This window comes from Lasiosphaeria miniovina, assembly GCF_030549165.1.
Source record: "Lasiosphaeria miniovina strain SMH2392-1A chromosome Unknown B0T26scaffold_8, whole genome shotgun sequence".
NCBI lineage: Eukaryota > Fungi > Ascomycota > Sordariomycetes > Sordariales > Lasiosphaeriaceae > Lasiosphaeria > Lasiosphaeria miniovina.
This window is the reverse complement of record NW_026848227.1, coordinates 3,846,722-3,860,381: the sequence shown is the minus strand read 5'-3', so window position 1 is coordinate 3,860,381 and position 13,660 is coordinate 3,846,722. Positions and strand designations below refer to the sequence as shown.

At 57.1% G+C, this 13,660-nt stretch overlaps 4 protein-coding genes across 4 annotated transcripts; 2 read left to right on the top strand and 2 right to left on the bottom strand.

The window, feature by feature from the left end:
* Window positions 1-87: 87 nt before the first annotated feature.
* On the top strand, window positions 88-2,218 carry B0T26DRAFT_520151 (alpha-1,2-mannosyltransferase Kre5). The gene is made up of 5 exons (XM_060435469.1): window positions 88-557; window positions 629-1,027; window positions 1,087-1,173; window positions 1,232-1,649; window positions 1,718-2,218. The coding sequence occupies exons 1-5, from the start codon at window positions 271-273 to the stop codon at window positions 2,057-2,059; spliced, it is 1,533 nt and encodes a 510-aa protein (XP_060290855.1). The 5' UTR covers window positions 88-270; the 3' UTR covers window positions 2,060-2,218.
* On the top strand, window positions 2,181-3,080 carry B0T26DRAFT_520163 (uncharacterized protein). Its single transcript, XM_060435470.1, has one exon. The coding sequence runs from the start codon at window positions 2,377-2,379 to the stop codon at window positions 2,827-2,829; it is 453 nt and encodes a 150-aa protein (XP_060290854.1). The 5' UTR covers window positions 2,181-2,376; the 3' UTR covers window positions 2,830-3,080.
* An 89-nt stretch (window positions 3,081-3,169) lies between these two features.
* On the bottom strand, window positions 3,170-5,885 carry B0T26DRAFT_807426 (dihydroxy-acid dehydratase; the record flags this gene model as incomplete). Its single annotated transcript, XM_060447225.1, has 6 exons — window positions 3,170-4,983; window positions 5,111-5,218; window positions 5,283-5,290; window positions 5,366-5,463; window positions 5,541-5,609; window positions 5,688-5,885. 6 exons carry the CDS (start codon window positions 5,883-5,885, stop codon window positions 3,455-3,457), a joined length of 2,010 nt encoding a protein of 669 aa, XP_060290853.1. The 3' UTR covers window positions 3,170-3,454.
* Window positions 5,886-9,253: 3,368 nt separating this feature from the next.
* Window positions 9,254-10,508, bottom strand: B0T26DRAFT_658342 (uncharacterized protein; the record flags this gene model as incomplete). The annotated part of the gene is made up of 2 exons (XM_060438860.1): window positions 9,254-10,285; window positions 10,386-10,508. The coding sequence occupies 2 exons, from the start codon at window positions 10,506-10,508 to the stop codon at window positions 9,254-9,256; spliced, it is 1,155 nt and encodes a 384-aa protein (XP_060290852.1).
* Window positions 10,509-13,660: the final 3,152 nt, after the last annotated feature.

Here is a 13,660-nt window from a genome sequence, read left to right as displayed (position 1 = left end):
GTGATTTCGGGATTGGACTTTGTCGGTGACATCTTTTTTCTCTCCCAGCGGCTCAGCCGGCCCATTTCGATTTGTCGCACGGCTACGCCCCTCGATACCAGACGACAACGATTGCGGAGGATTCCGTTCAACACGCTGCATTCGCGATTGCAACTCCCGCAGTTGTCCATAGCGACACCTAATACCCCCTTCCCCGTGCCACTCGTGCGCGCATACCCACAGGACAAACACGCCACCAACCCCGACATCTCTCCCTTGGAGTCCATCGCCATGGATCTCCTCCGCCGAGCCGGGAGATTCGTTCCCGCCCGGAGGCGTCCCCAACTGCCACTCATGGACGAGAAAAAGAGGAACAAGCCGCGGAGGACAATAGAGTCGCGCCTCGCCTACCTTAGGAGGCCGCTGAGGTTAAGAGGCAACTCGAGCATCTCGGTGCCTCTTGGCATCGTCGTTCTCTTCCCCTGCATTGTTGTCATCTTGATACTGGTGCTCTTTGTCAAGCACCCCAGCTCTCCTGGGCACATACTCATGCCCGCCGGTGCCCCGCCTGCTATAAGGTTGGTCAACGTCTTGGGGGAGGTGAGCCGAATGGTTTTTGACGTGGTGCTGACCGCCGTTCTGGATACAGAAAGATCAGTGAAAAGTACGACTCGGTCTTTGTCACGGGCTGCGATGTGCCAGACCCGACTAAGCCAAAAGCCAACGCGGCCTTTGTCGTGCTCGCGCGGAACTCGGAATTAGAAGGCGTGATACAGTCCATCAAGTCGATCGAGCGCCACTTTAACCGATGGTACCACTACCCATACGTATTTCTCAACGATGGCGACTTCAACTCGACCTTCAAGGAGACCGTCAAGAACTACACGTCGTCGTCTGTCGAGTTCGGCAAGGTTGGACCCGAGATGTGGGGCTTCCCTGACTGGGTCGACCCCAAGGTTGCCAAGGAGGGCATTGCCAAGCAGGGAGACGCCGCCGTCATGTACGGCGGGATGGAGAGCTACCATGCCATGTGTCGCTTTTACTCGGGGTGCGCCTAGACACAACTCCTTACCTTCAACTTGCCGCCGACGCTAATAGGTGCCGCAGCTTCTTCTTCAAGCACGAGCTTCTGCAAAAGTACGAATGGTACTGGCGCTTGGAGCCCGAGATCAAGTACTTCTGCGACATTACATAGTATGCGCCCCTCAAACCCGGCGAGCGAGCCCGTCGCCGATTACTGACAGGCAAATAGCGACCCCTTCATGGCCATGATCGAAAGAAACAAGACGTATGGGTTTACCATCGCCGTCAAGGAACTGCGCGAGACTGTTCCCAACATCTTCCGCTACGCATCGGCGTACAAGCGCATGAACAACCTGACTTCCAAGGGCTTGTGGGAGATGTTTGTCGAGCCGCAGCCGGACAAGGAGCCCGAGGTGCCCGAGGACGACCCCAACTACAAGGCGCCCCTGCCCGAAGAGATTCTGCGCAGTGAGCCAGGCCGCAACGGCCTGCCCGAAATCGACTACGAGGCCATGGAGGGCGAGAAGTACAACATGTGCCATTTCTGGTCCAACTTTGAAATTGCCCGCCTTGACTTCTTCCGGAGCAAGGAATACGAGGATTTCTTCCAGGTCATGGACCGCAGCGGCGGTTTTTGGATGGAGCGGGTACGTTATAGCCCTGCGTGATCTTCCTTTACTGTGCCTTGGGCGGTAACACTAACTTGTGGCTCTAGTGGGGCGACGCACCCATCCACTCCCTCGCCGCCGGCGCTCTCCTCTCGCCCCGCGACATTCACTACTTCCGCGATTTTGGCTATCGTCACACCACAATCCAGCACTGTCCGGCCAACGCGCCGGCACTCCAGCTCCCGCGCGATCCATACCTAGAAAAAACAACGCTAGATGAGCGCAAGCGACACGACGAGGACAAGTACTGGGACGAGTTCGACACGCCCAAGGAGAACGGCGTCGGCTGCCGCTGCCGCTGCGACACAGACATTGTCGACGTCGAGGGCAAGGAGGGCAGCTGCCTGGCCGAGTGGGTCGACGTGGCGGGCGGATGGGCCACGCCATAACAAACCGGCCTCCGACGGCCCGGCCTGGCCTGACCCACAGCTATATCGTACCGCTGCTATCACGACGCGCCCACGAGTCCACGTCTATCTCTTCCGCTCTGTCTCCGACGGCCCGGCCTAGCCTGACCCACAGCTATATCGCGCCGCTGCTATCACGACGCGCCCACGATTCCACGTCTATCTCTTCCGCTCTGCCTCTGGCGCGCCTGCTGTCTTGAAAACCCTGGTTTCTTGTATTACCGTTTACGTGAATAAAAACAATTGCATGGGGGTTTAAACCTTGCTTTTGGTGTTTGTATTTCTGCTTAGGGTACTCCATGGTTAATTTTTTTTCTTGTCGCGGCTGTCTCTTTTGCAGCAGCCCACGCGTGCGTCATGGCACCTGCGTCTGGGACTGGCCATGTCATGTATATCTTGTCCTAGGTTTTTCATCGTTTGTCCGTACGGAGTGGATTGTTCTCGATTCTGCGCCACGCACCGCCGCACCGCACCTCGTTGCGATTGCTGCAGCGGCGGCGGCAGCAGCAGCAGCATATTATATTGTTAATCCCATAGAGAGAGCGTTCGTTGGTTCGGGGGCGCGCCTTTGCTTGCCGTTAGAGTCGAGTCTTTTTGTGTTGGTCTGGCTCTCTGGTAATATTATAGGCGGCATGGAATTGAATGGAGGTTTGGGGTTCTTGGGTCGCTGCTTCATTGTATGGATGGTTTGGCTTGCATGCAGCAACAGTACAATACGATACAAACCTACGTACCTACCTAGGTGCTCGTGAAATGCTTGCTGGGTGGATAGCCATGGCGCTCTTGATCAAACCTTGGGTTCTGGCGTAACGTGAACGTGTATTTGCCTTGCGTCTCTGTCGGTCGCCTACCTCGTGCTTGGGATAACCCCGTCTCTCGAGCAACATGTAAACGCAAACTACATGGTTTCACAAAAGGGGTCATTGCCTTTTTCTTGCCATTCCTCTGGTAGAAACTATACATTGCTTGGATGGAGCTTAGCATGAGACAGCTAGACCTAGTTAGGATGCGAATAACGAGGCGTTGACACTTTTTCCGAACACAGAAATTATTGCACATATTCTTAGTAGTCCTCACTACATCTATCACCGCGGCAGACGTCTCGGACATTTCGGGAAACCCCTACGAGATAAAAACCAAGGCATGGGAAGCATGCACCGATACATGGTTGATTCAGGTCAAATTCTGGGTGCAAATGGGGCGAAGCAGTAACACTTCCCTCTAATAACCTCTAGTTACAAAAGAAACGAAAACGGCCTGTAACACCCAACCATCCCCCCTCTTTTTTTTTCTATAGCCGACCTCCGCCCCAGCCTCTCCCTTCCTAAAAAAAACGAAAACTTTCCCAAACGCCAACCCAGCCAGCACCCCACAAACCTACCAGGCGGACTCGCCAACGTCGGTGACGGCGCCGTGGGAAGCGTCGCCGACAAGGCGGGCGTACTTTGCGAGCACGCCACGGACGGGCGCCATCTTGGGCGGCGTCCACTCGGCGCGCCTGCGCTCGAGCTCGCGCTCGACAGCAGCAGCGGCATCCTCGGCGGTGGCGTCGGCGTCGGCTGTTCCCCCCACCACGGCGACGACGTCGATGCGGTTGGCGACGGCGTCGATGGTGATGGTGTCGCCGTCGCGCACGAGGGCGATGTTGCCGCCGACGGCGGCCTCGGGCACGACGTGGCCGACGATGAAGCCGTGGCTCGCCCCGCTGTACCGGCCGTCGGTCACTAGCGCCACGCACCCTGCCAGCCCCGCCCCCATGATGGCCGCGCTGGCCTGCAGCTGCTCGGGCATGCCGGGGCCGCCCTTGGGCCCCTCGTACCGCACTATCAGCACCTGGTTGCCGTCGTCGGGGCGGATGGCGCCGCGCGCCAGCGCGTCGTTGAGCCGCTGCTCCTTGTCGAAGACGCGCGCGCGCCCCGTGAACGACAGGCCCTCCTTGCCCGTGATCTTGGCCACGGCGCCGCCCGGCGACAGGTTGCCGTGCAGCACGCGGATGTGGCCCGACGGCTTGATGGGGTCCGACAGGGGGCGGATCAGCGTCTGGCCCGGGTCTAGCGACGGCCACGAGGCCACGTTGTCGGCGAGCGTGCACCCCGTCACCGTCATGACGGAGCCATCGATCATGCCCGCCGCGATGAGCAGCTTGAGCACCGACGGCGTGCCGCCGACCTCGTACAGGTCCTCCATGAGGAATCGGCCCGAGGGCGCCAGGTTGGCCAGGAACGGCGTGCGGTTCGACGTGCGCGCCACGTCGTCGAGGGTCAGCGGCACGTCGGCCGTGCTGGCCATGGCCAGGAAGTGCAGCACGCCGTTGGTGCTGCCGCCGAGCACCATGGTGAGCACGAGGGCGTTCTCGAAGGCGGCACGCGTCAGCAGGTCGCGCGGCCGGATGTCCTTCTCCATGCACGTGCGGACGGCCTCGGCGGCGCGCTCGCACTCGCGGCTCTTCTCGGGCGACGTGGCCGGGTACGACGACGAGCCCGGCAGCGACAGGCCCATGGCCTCGATGGCCGTGGCCATGGTGTTGGCCGTGTACATGCCGCCGCAGGCGCCGGCGCTGGGGCAGGCGTGCCGCTCGATGTCGGCCATGACGTCGGACGGCGTGGCGGCCGCGCCGGGGCCGCTTCTGCACTTGGTGGTTAGTTTGTTGTAGGCGAAGGCGCCGGCCGCCTCGTAGCACGTGGTGATGTTGATGTCCTTGTCGAGGAGCTTGGAGTGGCCCTTGCGGATGGTGCCGCCGTAAATCATGACGAAGGGCCGGTTGTGGCGCGCGGCCGCCATGATCACGCCGGGCATGTTCTTGTCGCAGCCCGGGATGCTGATGTTGGCGTCGTGGTGCTGGGCGCACGTCACCGTTTCGATGCTGTCGGCGATGATTTCGCGGCTCTGGAGCGAGAAGCGCATGCCTGTTTGGAGAGAGCGGCGTGAATAACCAAGTCGGTCCCTACTCCTATCCGGTTGTTTGCCACACCTCCGACCACCCCAAGGGGTGCGGGGTCGCCAAAGGGGTTCGTTCTCTCGGGCCAAACTTACCCTCTCCGCCCATGGTGATGCCGTCAGAGACGCCAATGGTATTGTACTGCCATGCCAGCATGTTCTGCTTCTGGACGGCCTTCTTGACAATCTTGCCCAGGTCCAGCACTAGTTTGGGCGGTCAGAGGTGAGCGCTGGGCGCGCGCCAGAGCTTGTGTCATTCTTTACTCACGATGCGTACTGGAGCAGCACATGCTTGTCAGCGTTGCAACCACCACCATGCGGGCTGCGGCAGTAAGAGGCGGCTATACTCACTTGCATGGGTTGCCCTCCCACCAGACGGTAGCGATGCCTACGTGGGGGGCGTTCTTCATCATGTCCTCGTTTGGGACACCCGCGCCGTACAGCATTGCCTTGCAGGCGAGGTGAGGTTCAATGTCAGTTGCTGTTCGTAAAGCTGCCACCCCACCCCCCTGACACACACACACACCCTACCCGGGATACCCCTCAGCGCGTCACCGACTCGGGCTGCCCGCATGCCGAGGGCTGGGTCTAGTAGCTGGGGTGTGGCTCGCATCTCCCTAAGCCGGCTTGTGCCGAGGAGGACTGAAGTCGGTGGGAGAGAAAATAAGCTCACTTGGGCGCCGGGAAAGTCATGGCCGCGCGTGATGACCTGGGACCAGCGGTTGAGGGGGCCACCGGGCGGCAGTCGCTCAAACTGGGTGTAGTCTCCGGGACGGGGTTCGTTCCGCTCGCCGCCGCTTTTGCCTTTGTCCTCCTGAACGCCCTCGCGAGGCGTCCGTCGTGACTGTACCTCGTCTTTGTACGACGACATGGCGTCTGGCTGGTCGAGGTCAACGCCACACTCTATGTGACTTGACTGAGTGTTCGTTTCTTTGGTGGTGGCTTTGCCAGGCACACTCTGACTGGTTGCTGGGGCGACGGGAGTGTCACGCACAACCGAGGTAAAAAGGAGCTCTTTGGCGGCTTCGCGGAGGGTGACGAGGGTGATGAAAGGGGAGAGCGTTTCTGAGAGAGCGGGTGTTGGTGCAATAAACGGGCGCTTTATGTTTCTCGGAGGGAGGAGGTGAGGTGCCCGGTGAGGTAGAGGCTCAAAACTGAAGTGAAGAGTGAAGGGTGGACTGTGGGTCGGCCTAGAACTCGGCGGTCCACATGACGGACAACGGTAGTGGAGCTGTTTGGACCTACCGCAGACCCGATTGCCCAAGATTATGGTAAACTACCTTGCCTACATAGTAGCTCTTGATACACAACGGGTATAGCTAAGACGCCTAGGGACTGCATACCCTTGACGCCCAGCAGGTGAACCGGTTCGTCAGTCCCAAAGCCAAGCTCGTGGTTGGTCACCGATTTTGGACGAAACTAGACAGGAACCGAACCTGGCGGCTGCAGTTCAGAACAGTACAGGCCATCTCGACTAGCTTGGGCTCCGGTAACGGTCCGATCTAGCCGCTCGACGCTGGCAGTGTTTATCGAAAGCCTCGACGACCCCTGACGTTTTATAACACCCGTTTGGCCCTCTCAAATAGAGGATCACCGGGTCGGGCTCGCTGGGTTTAGCATGGTTCACTAGCTCGAGAACGACTGGCTTGTCCCTGCCACATGGCAGGGTAGAGAAGGGCATGGCAAAGACGGCATGGGATGGCATGGCATGGGAACCGGATGGCGTGGCGTGGCAGGGCATGGCGTGCTGCATGCTGCCCCATTCTGCGGACGTGTTATCTGGTCCTCGAGAGGCTTTTGACTTATTTTTCTGGCTCTTGGCTGTTGACCCATCAGGGTGGCATGGCTAGAACGCCCGCCTTGCCGTGCTTAGTCCCAAAGTAGGGCGCCAGCGGGAAATCTCCAAGAAGCGTGGGGTTTCCCTAACCCTTTTTTTTCTTCTTTTCTTCTTTTCTTCTTTTCTTCTTTTCTTCTTTTCTTCTTTTCTTCTTTTTTCTCCTTCTTGACGTTTAGCCTCGGCCCGGTGTGTGGAGCCAAAGGCCCAAGCAGCAGCAAAGAGAGACGGGGCATCGGAAAGGCGCATGAATGTTGCAGCTTGCACCTTTTGGTCTAAGGAGACTCGGCAAGCAAAATAGCACCGACGGCTTAATTCGTGCGTCCTGTTCTTGTCGCCAGACGGATAAAAGTGGCCCTGGGTCGCAGTCGCAGTCGCAATCACATTCGCAGGCCTGGTCAGACCGCCCGTACACGTACAGTATAGCGCCATGGCCTACCTGCGTCTGCTGCTGGTCCGCCATCCGACGGGCGTGCTGGGTGGTGCTCCCTTCCAAGCACAGTATTTGCTCGTTCGAGACGACGAGCAAGATAAGGCAAAGCAGCTTCCCTTTCACCCAGACAGGCCGCAGTAACCTCGGAAAGAAATTGAACGTGCTCAGTTGGCCAGACCTGGGAAGGCACGCATATGCAAGGCAAGGGCCCAGCCACTCTCAGTGGCAGGAAGCCTGCATCTCCCGGAACGCTTCCGTGCCGTCGCACCTTCCTTCATCTCTAATCTTCACCAGTGACATCACCTCGACTCTGCAGCTTCCATCCCAGAAATAACCATTTCTCATTTCTGGAAGACAAGCCAAGCCCCAACCTAAGTTGTCTTGGCTATCTCGGATCCCACCCTCGTCGCAACTTTTCTATTTCAACAAAGCCGACGAGATAAGCCTTAATAACACCGAGTTGGCAAAAACGAAGCAAACACTTAATAGCAAATAATACACGTATGAATAATCCCCTGTAGGAGGACCCGGACACACAACTCCACATTCTACGAGTAGCGATACAAAGTACCTCTACTTCAACTTGGTACCTGAGTATATTGCGATAGGTAAGGTAAGGTACTTACTTCTCTGAGACACGGCCACACACCTTACCCACACTCTCCAGCCCTGAACATGTCCCACAGCATACATGCACCAGCCGAGTCAAAAGGCAAAAGGAAAAAAAGAATGTTTTGCAGACATGCAATCCCATGTTTTAATTTCGCTTCTCAAGCTAAAAAAACACAACACCAATGCTATCGTACACTACTGTCTGTCTGTCTGTTCGTTCGGTATCATGTCAAGGGGCGAGATAATGATAAGGATAAGCCCGCCGCCCGTTTTATAACCTCCGTTTTTCTTTTGCCCCTTCTAAAAAGCCACCACACTAGCACAGACGCACACCTGGCTAGCGGCAGCAGCGGCAGCAGCGGCAGCAGCAACATCATCAACAACAAACACGATTCATTCATTGCCTTCCCCCTCCTTGTTCGGCGCGCCGTCGTCCCCTTTTCAACACAAAACACCACTCCAGTCTCCAAAAAAAAAAAAAAAAAAAAAAAAAAAAAAAGAGTAAGAACGAGGGTAGAGAAAGAAGAGATAGAAGTAAGGAAAGAAGATGGAGGCGAGGAGTAGTATGAACGAGAAGTTTAGGAAGACATGCCAAATTTCGTCGTATCGTTTCCGAACATCATATCCCTCCCGCCCTTTTTGTCCAGGAAGGGAGGAAAAGGGAAAGAAAAGTGAAATCCCGCACACATGTCGTTGATGATGATGTTGTCGTTGAGTTTGTAGGCAGCAGGTTGGGCTTTTTATATAATGTGCTTTTGTGTGTTCATCGCTTTGCCACTTTGTCTGATGCTTATGTCATCACGGTCATCCGGCCTTGATTCAGGCCATGCCATGCCAAGCCATATCGTCCATCCTTATCCACCCATTCATGAATCCTTTTCTCGCCAATCCACCCCAACGAACCAACAAAAGACAACACCAGACATCAAGAACCTCCAACATCGATCCGGGAAAAGGGCGTTAAAGGGATAGGGGGGAAAGCGTAAGGAGGATGATCATGCCATCCGACTTTACAAACGATGACCGGCTAGAGGGGAGGAGAACATCAAGGAGCACACTCGCACACAGGGAGAGGGAAAACTTTGAGACTTCCAGCACTAAAAAGAAAAAAGAAATAAACACCGCCACCCTTTTTGCGTCTCTTCTCTGGCAGTCGAGGGGGCTTGGTACCACTCGCTAGCCAAACTGGCAACAAATCATCAACTTCCAAAAGGGGTTGTTAGAGAAGAGAAGAGAAAGGGCTCATAAACAAAAAGAAAAGTCAAAACTCGTCGCAAAGCTACTACTCGCCAAGAAGATATACAAAGTAGCCGAGGTGCAGTAAAAAGGCATGGCGGGCGGGCTAGGAGAGACATAGCGCTCAAGCCCCGACCATACCAACTGAGCACCTCTCTTCCTCGATCCTCCTCACCATTTCCCTCTCCCTCGGACTCCTCGGGTTTGCGTCAATGCCTAAGATGGCGCTGATCCTCGTCTTGTCTGGCTTGTTTTGTGCGCTGTACATGTGGTCGTCAGGGCTCCCGACGGGAGTGATTGGTGTCTGCGCTGCGATTCCCATGTTGTTTGAGGTGGCCCCATTGCTCGTCACATTACCACGCCATGCCTGCTCTAGCACCACGGGGTTGGCACCCCCACCATAGTCGGCCGCGATGGCGGACCAAAACGACGCCCGGTGCGCATTGTAGACGGCAGCGAGCCTCCCCATATCGACGGGGTGTGATGTGGAGAAGGCCGGTGCCGGCAGCCCGGCCGAAGGCAGCGGAGGCGGGAGAGCAGAGCAGTCGAGGCGGAGAGGACCAGGCAGATGATGGGACGGGGCACCGTTGGAGTTACGCGATGAACCCGGTGCAGCCGCGCTGGTGGGTGTCATGGCCCCGCGGAATCCCGAAGGGGGCATCAGGGGGGCGCTGTGAGGAGGGTGCGTTTCATGGAGAGGGGTTGGGTAGCCGCGAGACGCAGTTGGGGAAGCAACTCCATTGACGCCTGTAGCCCCTATCGAGGCAAGAGCCAGCGTCATCGAAACCGGCTTCGGCAGTATAGTTGGCAGGCGGGGGGAGGTATTATTGCTTTGGCCCGTCGCCGACATGATGCTGGGAAGCTGGATGCCGTTGGGGCTTGTAGGTCCAAACGACATCACAGACCCAGGGGGGGAGGCAGATCGACTTGAGGCGCTGTCGTGCTCGTGAATCGGCGAGGGAATCGACGGCTGCATCGTTGGCGATCGCCCACCAGTCGAAGACCCAGACGAAATCGAAGTTGTGCGCTTCCGACGGTTGCTCCCGTGGCTGAGCTGGTGGTAGTGTAGCCGGCAGGCGAGCTCAGTCTTCTTCAAGTGTGCGGCGATGTGCTTGTAAGGCATCTTCTGCAAGCGAGTCTGGAGCAAATAAACTTCCTGGAAGAAAACAGTTAGAACCCACAGCTCTTCTCCAGTGCAAGCTGTTCTTATCCGTCGGAAGAGAAACCACGTAGCTCCCCAGTAACACAATACGTACCTCATCCTCGCTCCACGCTCGCCCACCCCCGGTTGAAGTCGCCTTTCGGTTCTTCGTGACACCATATTCGTGGCGGTCCATGGCGTCCGATGTGGGGGCATAGTTGACGGGTGGTGCCGTCATCTGCATGGTCGGGGACATTCTGTGATCCGGTTCAGGTTCTTGTCGGCCCCGAATATTCTACTTGTGAGAGTGAAAAGATGGTCGTCTAGACGAACTGTCGTACCAGGCGGTATGTCCCAAGAATCGAAGGTTGGTTGAAAGGAGTTGTTCGTAAAAAGAACAAGCAGGACTGGCTGCTGTCAAGAAAAAAAAGTCGTCTTCGTTTCGGTATAGACCAAGAGATCGTGCACACGTGATAACCTGCACCGTTCAACAGCGAGTGACTGCACTAAACGTCCTAATCGATCAAGTTGAAAGTCGTTACTGGCCGACGAATGAGAGTGGGCGATCGGTCGACGAACAGGAGATCCAGGGACACGAGAACGAATCGAAGTATTTGCGAGCCGGTCGGTAAAAGTTTAGTAGCAAAAATAGTGAAGTATAATAATCCAGATTATACCGAGCAAGAAGGCGATATTTTGTCTCCAAAAAAATGAACGTAAGCAGCCAAGCTAGTTGGTGAAGAAGTGAATGAGCGACAGTGACTAGCTGCGAGAAGAGAAATTAGGAAAAATGGGGGGGACACACACGCAACAGCGTCGTGATTGTAGGTGAAGATATCCACAGGTAAGACCTTGGTGGAGGGAGAATAAACAAGAAGAAAAGCCAGCAACGTCCGGAGGGGGAGGGGATAGATAATAATGCCGCTATTGCTGCATGATGCTCGGGCGGAGGCTCATCCATCCCACTGAGATGGACCGGGGGTAGGCACACCATAAACTCTTAGACCTGTTACAGACCAATGTGGAGACCCTGGAGGGGCCCGGAATGGTGGGCAGACCGCGCAAGGGCGGGAACTGCGATGAGATGGGCCCACTGGCCGCGACCCAGGCCAGAACAAACCGGGCAGCTTGTTGACAAAGGGCTTGCGCAGACTGCGAACGAAGCACGGAGCTGATTCGCGAGCAAACGCCAGTGGATACTGTAACAGCCTTCTCCAGAGGCATCAAGAATGAGGTCGAGGGGAGACACAAGGAGGGGAACGGGGACGGTAGACAACTGCAGACAAGACACGCCCGTGATCCCGTCCCACCAAATTAGGACAGAGTAGAGAATAGGGTAGGGTCACCCATGAGCCGTCGAGACCCATGTCGAGTCGGATCTGGAGTTCGGGAAAACGGACGTGCGCAGGTCGGATTTGGTGTGCAGGTCATCCTCGAGCCCTTGTACGATGCCCGGGAGCGAAGTGCCTGGTTGAGCGACTCGAGATGATGGGACCAGGACAAGTCATGCGAAATCAAGACGAAAGAGACAGACGGAGAGGGAGCGAGGAAGGAGGAAACCGGCCACCTACTGCCACCTGCTGCCACGGCATGCCGTCTCTGCCCATCCCTCAATGGCCCGTCACGACATGTTTTGCTGTTCTGCCGAGAGGCAGAGCCGACTCAGTCGAGTATCACGAGGCGCTGACTCGAAAATCAAGGCAAACCCGGACGAGACCAAAATAGCTGCTTGCGTTTCCAAACAGCCGCCGGCTGCCCATGTGGTCCTTGTGATGTTCCAATTGCCCGCAAGCTCCATGCAGCAAGACTACTCTCATTGTCCGGACGCGCCGACGCCACCGGGGCCAGCTTTACCGCGGCCTCTGTCCACGGCCTCAATGGCCTCAACGGTTTGCATCGAGGCAAGATGCAGTAGAGCGTGTAGCGGTTTGCCGCCCGGCGGCCATCTCAGGTCGGCGGGCAAGGAAGGGGAGGGCAGGGTCGAGAGGCGTCGTACTCGCAGGGCGACGGGCTCAAAGAGGGACGAGCAGAGGACTTTGAGGATACCTGGCGGCCTGGGAAGACCCAGCGTCGCAACAGGCCCGTAATGGCGTAACAGAATGTTTGGGCGTCGCCCATTGCAGCAGATGGGAGGAGAAATTTGCGCTGGGAAATGCTAGCGTCGGTAGGCTAGAGAGTCGCATCGAGGTAGTTTAGAAGTCTGCGTGGCAGGTCTGTGTCTGACGTTTGACTGCAGGCCATCGTTGTTGGCTGTTCTTGCTCCGAGTGTCACAAAAACGCCTTGGTCTCGGCTGGCCGCCCGTGATTGGCGGGAGCCCCCTGTCCTGAGGCTCTTGCAAGGATCCTGGCAGGGGTCTTGGCAGTCCTGGCAGGGGCGGGCTGACCCCGCGCTCCTGCCCAAAAGCACGGAACGCTGTGCAAGACAAGTTCCGCTGCGACTCGCTGAAGAGGCAATCCATTCGTTTGGTTTGACATTTGGCAGCGTTGAAACATGAGTGTGTTTCTACCCACTTTGTTGAGACTAACAATTTTTGGCCGCCCATTCCATTGTGCACATCATCTCTCCCGAAGCAGAAATGGCACGGGTCCGAAAACACAGTTTACCTCGTGCGGTGGAATGGCCGTTTCTTATGGTCGGCGGCAGACCAAGAGGCATCCATCAGTTCCCGGCGGCACAGCAAAGAAGCTATCGTCGTCCCATCGCCATTTCCCGAAGCCAAGCCAACCTCAACTTCACCCTCGGGGCAACCTGGGCTGCAGTCGAGGCCGGCTCCCGCTTCTCCGCAAAGCGCTCCGGTGCGGCGTAAACTGGCCCAGCGGCACAGACGTCGACATGTTCGCAGGAAAAAGTCATCAAAACTCCAAACAGGCTCTTCGCTGGCCCGCTGCCGTTCCTGAGCTTCGCGTCGATTCGGCCAGCGCTTGAGGTGGTGGTGGTGGGGAGGTTCGTGACGAGCGGCTCCTTAATGCGAGCCTGCTATCACAGGGAGCCTGTGCCAGCAGCGCCCCTGTTGCAAGGCTCCGATCGCTTCCGGCCCTGGGTGGAGAGTCCTTAAAACTCGCTAAACGGCTGGCGCAATCTCACCTTGCCTTGGGTTTCAGGCTTTACCAGATGTGGCCTGCCCCACAGAAGCCCTGGGGGGCCCTGGTGGGGTCACCCCGCCGAGACCCCACGATCAGAACGGACTGGGACGGCGGACCTTGGCTCGACCCTCACCAACGCCTCACCAGCAGCCGGGCCTAAACAAGGCGAGTCGACCACAGCCGGTCAAGGAAACGCCCGTCGAAACATCGCCCGATCGAGAGGCGCGACAATGGGCCTGTGCAGGGCCGATGCAGCAAAAGCTTAATGGAGACCTGCAATTTTTGCTCCGCATGTCCGCATGCGCA